At 39.7% G+C, this 10,483-nt stretch overlaps 1 protein-coding gene across 2 annotated transcripts; it reads left to right on the top strand.

Moving 5' to 3' along the window:
- The first annotated feature begins 871 nt into the window (after positions 1 to 871).
- On the top strand, positions 872 to 10,066 carry TLP8 (tubby like protein 8). 2 transcript variants are annotated; one of them, XM_077380634.1, is made up of 9 exons: positions 872 to 1,457; positions 2,801 to 2,912; positions 8,209 to 8,385; positions 8,566 to 8,621; positions 8,707 to 8,803; positions 8,880 to 8,969; positions 9,138 to 9,233; positions 9,744 to 9,793; positions 9,905 to 10,066. In XM_077380634.1, the coding sequence occupies exons 1-9, from the start codon at positions 1,042 to 1,044 to the stop codon at positions 9,978 to 9,980; spliced, it is 1,170 nt and encodes a 389-aa protein (XP_077236749.1). In that variant the 5' UTR covers positions 872 to 1,041; the 3' UTR covers positions 9,981 to 10,066. The 2 variants fall into 2 exon arrangements, with proteins under 2 accessions (XP_077236749.1, XP_077236748.1); XM_077380633.1 differs by having other exon boundaries at positions 874 to 1,457; positions 9,744 to 9,811.
- The last annotated feature ends 417 nt before the right edge of the window (positions 10,067 to 10,483 follow it).

The raw sequence follows: 10,483 nt of genomic DNA, 5'->3' as shown, positions 1-10,483 counted from the left end.
ATATCAGCTCCTGAAAGGGAAAATTTTATTCCACCTAGACCTTTGGATTTCCTTTTCCATAGAATTTTTTAAGGAACTTTTTCTTCAAGAAATTTCTTTCCGTAAATCATAACAAGTAAATGAGAGTGGATGGATCAGATGGTTAGGATTATTAAATAAATGAAGATTTTATATGATACGTGGCCATGTATTGTTGTGTGCATGCATGTAAAAATAGGCCGTTCCAATTCGATTTAGGGCTTCTCTCCTCTCCTAATGGAAAACATTGTACCTTTCTTTCGACTTCGTGGTCAACATCATTACGAGATTTTTTTTGAAAAAAGATCTATGGGGCCAACTTTACAAGTTTATCCAAACCGTTCATTTGATGGGCCACAACAGAAATAGTTAATAGTCTGTTCCCAGTAAAGCATCTTCATAATAGATTGATCCTATCCCTCTATCTATACATTATAGAAAACTTTATAGATTGAAGGGTTAGATCATCCTATGTCGATGATTACTAGATATAGCCTGTTTACATTGTGGGCCAATGAAAGAACGTTCTGATCATCCTATGATGTGGGCCCCATGTAACCTTTTGAAGAATACTTTGACTCCAGGCCCAAACAGGGTATAAAATCTCCATCATTATACATAAAACAGTAGAAAATGAAAATCAGCCTCCACTAGTGGTCCAAAAAGTGACCGTTAGCCCCATCATGACCCTGCTCCCCAGAGCGATTCAAATTCAAATCCCACCCCCGCCCCGAAACATAAACAAAACATAATAACTCACGAGAAATTCGAGATAAAGATCTATCGATAAAAATGTGGGACCCACAAAACATCACCTTGAAATTGGTAGTGTCATAACTTTGCCTCATCTTTAAAGCTCGAGTGCTCTAGATTCTTACTTCTTCCGAAAACCTAACAAAACCAAGCATTCAAAAACCTTTCTTCAAAACTAGATACAGTCTCCTACATTCATCAATGCCACACGACCCTTTATAAATACGAGTCTGTCGCTCTCTCTCTCTGTATCTCTCATATTTTGTTGTCATGACTGGTTTGAAGAAATCTTCTTCCTTTTCTCGCCAATCTTCTTCATACAAATCCCTCTATTTCAATCCTCTCAATGAGATCCAACACAACAGAAGCAGCAGTGAAGGCCGAAATCTCGGCCTTCAGTTGTGCCGGAACCCAGTTGTAGTCTGTGGCAAGGAAAATGCAGTACCCACTAATGGTGTTTCTTTGAAGGGGAAACCATTTTCAGAAAGAAAGTTTGACTCATCTTTACCCCTTCAAAACAGGGTCTTAAAGCCCTCCTCTCTTCAAATCTGTATGCAGAAGAACGAACCTGATTCGACTTTCGGATCGACGCTTTGGGGGGATGGGAACTCGAATCCGTCGAATGCGTGGGACTATTCAGATTCAGAGGCTGCACCTGCTTCCTCTTGGTCTACTCTCCCTAACAGGTGGGCCTTTGTTATGAGCAACCAATTAGTCCAAAAGCTTAAGCTGTTAGAGTTGAAGTTATTTAATCATTTTTTTTTGGACTAGATCAGATCTTGACCGTTGGATTTGTGAAACAACCAATTACTCCAACAGCTTAAGCTGTTTCAGAGATGGCATTATTTAATCTTTTATACTTTAATACGATTGGGTGTGGTAGATTAGGTAGTTTTCATAGATTAGCAATTAAGCTAGATTTAGAAGGTAGGATTTCTATAGTGATCACTTTTAATCTCTTTATATCTTTATCCCTCTGAGAGTTCTATATAAACACTCATTAGAGCAAATTGTAAGATAACCAAGATAGAAATCTTCAGGATTTGCCAGCCACTTTAGCAGAAAGCCATTTCGCGCCCAACTTTTGCATGTGATGACAGCCATGTTAGATGAATTAAATGAGTAAGACAAAATCTGCCAAAAAGTCAACATGTGTGGCTGTCATAACATGCAAAAGTTGGGCTCCAAATGGCTTTCTGCAAAAGTGGCTATAGACTGTTCCTGTTCGATACAATATAAACACCGGCAACGGATCTTGGCGATTCAACATAGAGAAAATCACAGAACAATATGGAATGAATTGAAATGAAAAAGAGACATACCGGAAGCCATGAATCTTGTTTTTCTTTCTCTCAGGGTTTCTCCTTGCTACACAATAGTCGGTGATGGGGACCGTTTTCCTTTCTCTTCGAGCGTGGATTCTCAAAGATTGGAAACAAATTCGTTGTGTGCAAACAGGACCCAAGAGTTCTTTTATAAGCGTTTGTGAGAAGAGATGCGACTCCTCATCGCGCAGATCCCTCTCCCCAAACGTCTCTTTTAAACATTTATACCTTTTACATCAAGTCTTGCCATTTAATGACTTTTCACAAAAGTAATTAACTAACCAAATGATCTCGACCGTCGATCTTGCAAAAGCCACATCCACCGTTAGGATTATTTCCTAACATAGACTCCCCTTCACGAGTTGCAATCTTTTTTGGGTTGGCCATACCGTAGATTTTTTAATATCAAGGAGTTGTTGGGTTTTAAACCCAGGACCTGCATGAGCCAATGGCTCTATACCATATGAAACAACCAGTTACTCCAAACGCTTAAGTCGTTAGAGTTGGTGTTATTCAATCATTTATACTTCAGCATGTGTGAGATATGAAGGTAGAACTGGTCTTATTCTACACGGTCATATATGTATGTACATGAACTTGCCTGACCTCCCATACCCACATGTATGTATGTGGATAGGTAGGTTAGATATATTTCTGTTTGTAGTTTTGGCATTTGATGTTCATTAATGTTTTGGATTCTTCAGGTCTTTGTTGTGTAGGCCTCTTCCTCTGGATATTGGGAGGTGTACCTGCATTATAGTGAAGGAACCATCAGAAGAATTGAGTGGAGCTTCTCTCTATTCTCTTTACACCAATGTGAGATGTCTGGAACTCTATGCTTTCCGGGTTTTCTTGAATTGTTAAAAGGGCACTACCAAACTTTCCTGCTGATAATTGCTTTCTTGGTTTCTGTATATGGATTATCATATATGTGGGTACTAATTAAGAAGTCTTCTTCAGATGCTTGATTAAAATGTCACCATGTGTTTTCTTTTTTCTAACTATTAGTTTCTTTTGCTTTATTATAACGGGCAAAGGAATCTTTGTTCTCTAGGGATTAAGTGATCCACCAAGGTGAGAGAAAAGTCTAAAGTTTGTCGAGGAACTTCCTTCTTTAGTCTGGTAGGAAACAAGGGTTATTTCTTGTATGAGAATTAGATTGAATTTGGGGTGTGTATGAGAATTAGTGGATTTGCCAAAAGGAGAGAAGCATGTGGGAAGCAAGTGGCTATACACAATCAAACACAAGGCTGATGGGTCAGTAAGTTGAACGGTACAAGGCCCAACTGGTTGCAAAAAGGATTCACACAGCAGTATGGGATATACTATAACGAAATCTTTGCCCCTGTCATGAAGATAAATTTCATTAGAGTTATTCTATCATTTGCTGCAAATTTGTCTTCAGAACTTCCTTAACTAGATGTAAAAAATGACAAATGAGACAGAAAGCATGATAAGAAGGACACAAGGCAGTGGCTGATCCTAAGTGGCGGGATGTTATGGACAACAAAATTTAGGCCACAATAAAAGTGAAACTTATGAAATAGTGGACTTGCTGAAAGGAAAGAAGCCTATGGGAGGCAAGTGGGAGTATATACAATCAAATACAAGGCTAATGGGTCAGTTGAACGGTACAAGGCCCAATTGGTTGCAAAAGTATTTAAGCAGCAGAAGCCTTTGCTCATGTCACAAAGATGAATTCTAAGTGGCCTTGTCTCTTGATGCAAATTAGGATCAGGAGATTCATCATCTAGATGTAAAAGATACTTTTTTACATGGTGATTTACAAGAAGTCTACATCTTTCCTCCCCTAGGGTTAAAGTTCCTGAATGCGTAGAATAAAGTGTGCAAATTAAAGAAGTCCATGTATGGGTTGAAGCAATCTCCCCGAGCAGGGTTTGAGCAATTTAGCTAGGCCTTGGAGAGATTTGGGTATTCACAAAGCCATGCTGACCATACCATATTTATTAAGATGTGTTCTCTAATCATGGTTTGCGTGATTTAGCTAGGACAAAAGACTTAGGTGCTCACACCACCAAGGTTCTGGCTCACAACCTGTTGGGCATGGGGAGTTAGCATATCACTAGAAGCAGACCTCTTAGGAGTGGAGGCAACCACCCCGCTTTGCCTGGTGTGCTCACCAAGTGTCTTGTAGTTGCTCACTTTTGAAGATGCAACGAGATGAGGGACCTTCACTTTTAATTCCAACTACGTCCCCGTGACATTCACCCACCTAATAACGTCAACGCCCTCGTTGACACTCGGCACTTTGCGAAACTCAACTCCACATTAGCAATGACTTAGCTTCCTTGAGCAGTGTTTCAAAATGTGTCCGAAGAAAACCCTAGTCAACTCAGCATGATGTGGCCAAGTACTCGGTTGACGTGTCTCAGTACTCGGCTGGCACGATCATAACTCGGGAGAGTCAAAGGAGTTTTTATTGGCTAACATAGAACGCGGCAACAAAAAGCGAAACGCGCCTTCTCAAGAAGGTCCTTCCTGCCATACTACCCGTTCCACTTTGATAACTTGGCCGTAAATGGCACTTCAACAACTTGGTCCTTTGTGACCTTCTTGCCCCTCTTCATACCACACTGCCTCAAGTTTTGAAAACCACTGCCTTCTCAATTCTCCTGGAATTATGTTGCATTGTTGGAAAAAGGGTTATTTCTTACAAGTCCTATTGAGAACAATAATTCTGTTACATGTCTTGAATTCTATCTTATCTATATTCATATACCCTCGTATGGTTACAATGTGGGCTCAAAGGCCCCCACGAATGGCTTGCTGGGGCTGCAGCTCAAAGAACAAAATAGGAGGTGCAAGAAACTCTTGAGGTGTTTTCAAGCAAGGATGTAGTGGATCTCTTGGGACTTGGGCGCACATCAAAGTTACTCCAATAAGGATGGCCAAAGATTAAAGATGTTGTGGCGGCAGGGGGACTGGTACTGCCCATCTTGCGGTTATTGCAACTTTAAATGGTGAAGCAAATGTCGATGGTGTCAGAAGTAAGGAAGAGGAAAAGAAAATAAGAAGAAGGTAGAAAGAAACACAGCGACACCATGGAGGCGACAAGCAGACTGGTATTGCTCATCCTGCAATTACCTAAACTTTAAATGGCGGGATAGGTGTCGTTGGTGTCACCTGGATAAAGAGCGATGCTTTTCTTCTTCTGGTAAGCCCTCGAATCCTGTGGATTTGGGAACTGTGGGCAAGGAAAGAGGCTGCTGGCCTGATTCTGGACTAATTGCCCCTTTGGTAGAAGGAGGAGTACCATCCTTATCCATTTTGGGCTCGGAGGTGATTACGCGATCTAATATCCTAAATGCATGTTTGATAGGAAAAAGGAGAGATTCATCTGGTTCCATCCAGGATCTTTGGCTCTGGGCGAAAAGTTGTTGGTACATTGCTACCCTTTCTTGTCCTTGTCTTTTATCAGCGGATGAAATTTTATCGACGGAAGTACCCTACTCTCGTTGTCCACCTGGAATCACGAGTACGTCCAAGGTTTAGAGGTGCTTTGGGTCAACATATATGGCATCCCACTGCAAGTTTGGGCTACCTCAACAGCTGAAGCCTTGGAAAACCTCTTCGTACCGGTTTTAGAAGTGAGAATGGAAGGCAACCACAAGCAATGTATGTGCTTCGTATTGGTCAAAATTTCTGCACCAAGATGGAAATTGAATCTTCCTTCTGTCAATTTATGGATTTCTGGTCGCTGTTATTCGGTGGGGCTCCGAATCCAGGAGGCAAGGGATGATTACCTGGAAACCAACCCTATTCAGAATCCTCCCCTTCCTGTGGCATCCCTCCCTCCGCCAAGAGTTTTGGAGATCCCGGCTAGTGTACCGTTGGATTAAACTTCTATAGGCCGGGATCCTATCCAAAAAGCCCAGTGTAGGAGATCCTTTGGCATGTTGGAGTTTGGCACCCAGACGTCAAAATTCAAATTCCCTGGAAATGCCCCCCCCCCCCCCCCCCTCATCTCTTACTGGCACATCGGGCCGGGCTGCCACCTAAGACCTGTATTCTCAGGCATCAAAAAGGTGTTTTTGGTCTTCCCTGGTATCGAGGTCTGCCACCTAAGACCTGTTTTGCCTTCGGGTGAAGATCTGAGTCTCCCTCTATCCTCTGACATGGTTGAGACAGGTGGTATGTGGTTTTGTCTTCTGTCAGAAGAAAGGAAGAAAAAGTGGAAATTGCCTTGGCGTGTGAAATCTTCTTGCTTTGTGATTATTGTTCAAATCTTTTTCAGGTAGGCGAACTAGTCTTTTGATGAGACGGCTTGATTAATTTTTTCGGCTACTTTCTTTGGTACTTGGGTCAGGTGGAGTGGCGGCCACACTAGAATTTAATGATATCAGATACACCCATAATGAGCTTTTGGGGGTATGGATGGACACTTGGCTTCTGGCTCCTGGCCAGGGTCTTTGGGAAGCGGTTATAAAGTGAATACATAAAAGGTATACGTCTGTTTGTCCTTAGGCATTCTTAGCAAAAACAGAGAAAGAGAAAGAAAAAATAGAACAAGCAAAAAGCAAATAAAAAGGCTAGCACTCGAAATGGAAAACCCAGATCAATCCCAGTCTCAATATCTAGGAAGAGGGCTCATGATGTTGTAGAACTGGAAGAACTGCTAGGTAGACTCCAGGCCTTGGTATATAGTGAAGACAAGGCCTCTAAAGCAAAGCCAACACCAAGAGAGAAAATTCAATCCTTCCTTAAGAGTCGATGGGAACTATTTAAGGAGGCAGCTGTTGATCGACCAACGACTCTCTTTGCCATCACAGGCACTCATAATGTAAAAGAAACCCATTCTCCGATGCATAAGCATCCTTTCTTTCTTAAATTTTGGAGGATGAAAAACGAGAAAGGCTTCTTCGGTGGGAAGAAGATAAGGTGTCAGGGATAAAGAGGGTGGAAGAGCTGATTAATCGGAAAATGAATCCTAGTGAAAAGACCTCTTCTGAGGAATCTGTTGTTACTGAGATTGAGCAGCTCTTCTTAGAACTGGAAAAGTGTTCATATTAAAAATCAAGGTCTGTCACTTTTTGGTGGGGTAGTGAGGACTTTTAATTCTTTAATGAATTATAAGTAATAGGGCTTTTTGGATGTATCTTCAAGGTAATGATAGAGGTAGTTGGAATGCTTTGCTGTGATGGAAGTTGGTTGGATATGGTTGGTCAAACTTTTCTGCGACTTTTTGTTGTTAGACCCGAGCATGGTTGGGTGTGGGAAGTTAGGCCTCAGTTTTTTCTATCTCTTTCTTTTCTCTTACCTTCTGATTCAGTGTTCGTCCTGTCCAGCTTTCTTTGATACTGTGTAATACCTAGTGGGACTCCTGGTCCCCAATGTATTTATTTTAGTATCAATGAAAATTTGTCATCTTTCAAAAAAAAAAGTTACTCCAATAAGAGCTAAATGCAGGAAGAAGATATTGCATATCCTAAATGATGAGGGTGGCAAGATGGTCATTGTCTGATGTTTTCAAAGATAGACTCATCCATTTAAGATGGGACTGGAAAAGATTGTCAGTATTGGATCTGGTGGATATTTTCTTGATATTGAAGTTTGTGTCATCAGACCTAAATAATGTAGTAGATTCAGTTGATGAGAGTGACACTGGCATGATTATCTCCCAGGAGAGTTAGTGAGATACGTGATTGCTCAAGTTGATATTAGTCTTTCTACGTTGGCATAATAGGGTTTCGGTATGCTTTAGATGCTGGAATTAGAGAGATGTTATGCTAATGTACAGAAAATGACGAGAGAATGTGTTCAGCAGATCTTTCAGTCAAATTAGGGGTGGTTTGGATCACTTTGGTATTTAATATATTTCTTTGAGATTATTATGTTTTGGACATGATGTTGTCAACAAAAAAGATACAGGTAGGTAGGTTTCAGTCAGAGTGTTGAAAAGAGGACGATTAAGATAATTAGTCCCATTTCATTTTAAAGAAACTAATAACAACAACTATCTGGTCTTAAGAAACTAATAACAACATCTCTTAGTTTTATATGCAAATCTTTTTCCAAGACCTAATTGAATTATCAGATATCAACCGGCAACATATATTAGTAACTTTGGTTTTCCCTTTTTGCCCACAAACAGGAAGGTCAAGGACGACAGGACCGAAAACTAGCTGTTGCTCGGCATCGACGGCAAAATGGTCGGTCCGAGTTCATCATAGCTCAGACTCCAAAAGGAATATTGTGCAGCTCAGATGACAGTTTCTTAGGGACTATAACAGCTAATCTTATGGGATCAAGATACCACATATGGGACCAGGTTAAACTCTCTGCTTCTATTATCCATTAGGATGAAAAATTCATTTTTATCGTTAAAAATTGAATTTTCTTAAAAAGAGGTAGAGAGATGTTTTCCTTTTTAAATTTCTTAAATATATATGATATCTAACCAGTTGATATTTGTGTATCTAATGCTATAAGCCACTCCTATGGTTTGCAGGGAAGCCCTCTTGATTCCCTAAAGAAGCAACCAAAGCTTCTCCTTTCCGTTGTAGCGTAAGCAAATTTGCTTCTTCTTCTTCTTTGATTACTACAATTTTTTTTCCAATTTTTCTTCTTTATTAGAGTCCCTGGCTCACAGGTTCGTGCCTACTGTAACCACCTTGACTGGAAGCTTCAGAAGCATGAGGGCATGGATACCTAAGCACCAGTCAATGCAGTTAAAGAGTACAGCTCAGGTGAATTTAAGAAAATGTAATCTCCTCGTAATTTCTTAAAATGAGAAATGTTTGTTGACTTTCATTGACAATGTAGATTCAACATATCAATGGACTGCCTAAGAACTGGGAGGAGAAAAAGAACAAAGCCCATCAGCTCTACTCAAAGGTTCCATTTTATAATAGTGTAAGTTACATATCATCAGCTCTTCACCATTCTTTCCAAAAAAAAAAAATCAGCTGTTCACCATCTTATCGATTTCGTAAATAAAATGATACTAGCCCATCAGCTCTTCTCAAAGGTTCCATTTTACAATAATGTAAGTTATTGTGCGGTTACTTGATACTATTTCAGATTTCCAAGCGATATGAATTAGACTTCAGAGAGAGAGGAAGACCAGCAGGGCTTAGAATTCAAACATCTGTGAAGAATTTCCAGCTGACAATGGAGGTAAAACTATATTTTCTTGACTTGTTGAGTCATTCACTTTTTATTTAAATGAAAGATTTTTTTTCTGTTCTAAAAAAGATAAAATAATTCTGCTACTGGCTCCTTCATATAGTGTTTTTGAACTTCTTATCACCTGCCAACTCAAATTAGACTGATAGTTTTAAGTGTTTGTATGAAGAAGTCTTTGTTGAACATGAAATGTAGTTATGAATGAACTCAAAGATAATTTTATTGGATAGCCAAACTGACAGAAAGGGGTACAAGCCTTTGTTGATCATGAAATTTAGTTATGAATGGAAAACTCTGACAATTATATTGGATAACCAAATAGACAGAAAAGGGGCGTGAGTCTGAGGCAAAAACACACATTATACAATGCAGAACTGTAGAAACCATATAACATGCTAAAGAAATCAAAATGAAAAATTTGTAAGAAACTAACCAGCAAGTTATTTGAATGCCATGATTGCTTACTCTGTTCTCGTAGAGCTAATATGTCTTGTTGAATAGGAGAACGGAAGGCAGTCGATTCTGCAACTTGGCAGGATAGGGAAATCAAAGTATGTAATTGATTATAGGTAAATGTTAAGCTACCCTATTAACTAATTCACTATGCATACATTTTAAGCTAGAGAAAGAAAAAGACTAACATTTCTTTCTTGCCTGTGCAGATTTCCTTTGACGGGTTACCAAGCTTTTAGCATATGTTTGGCTTCCATTGATTCAAAGCTCTGTTGCTCAGTGTAATGTGCACACATTCCTCCTTTTTTGTAATACAACATCTGAATACAAGGTCAATGATGTTTTTGAATTTTAAGCATGTGAATCACATCTATGGCCTCTTTTAAGGTTAAAATCTCATGTTAATCAGTACTTAATTATGGAAAAAGACCAGCGGATCACCCGAATCTTAACTCTTCACATAGATGGAAGCAAATGAATCCTTGTCAATGTCCATAGTTCACAGTCTCAATTATTTAAGCCCATCAATCTCACTTAGCAAAGAAAATCAAGGCCATACTGTTGTTCTACTTCTGTTGGGCCCCATCGTAGTCTTAGATTTGACATGTCCACACCAACCAATGAACTGGTCCCAATTATTTAAACCAACTAATGAATTGGTCCCACCATCATTCACAATTAGCAGAAGAAAAACAAAGCCATACTGTTATTGTACTTCTTTTGGGCTTCATGGTCGACTTAGATTCAACCTTAAGACATAATATCAGCTTCTTGTCCAAATGAATGGG

This window comes from Tasmannia lanceolata, unplaced genomic scaffold (assembly GCF_043159265.1).
Source record: "Tasmannia lanceolata isolate RefF3 unplaced genomic scaffold, GAP_Taslan_0.1 ptg000006l, whole genome shotgun sequence".
NCBI lineage: Eukaryota > Viridiplantae > Streptophyta > Magnoliopsida > Canellales > Winteraceae > Tasmannia > Tasmannia lanceolata.
The sequence above is the reverse complement of the archived record's forward strand: the minus strand, read 5'-3'. Positions and strand labels throughout refer to the sequence as shown.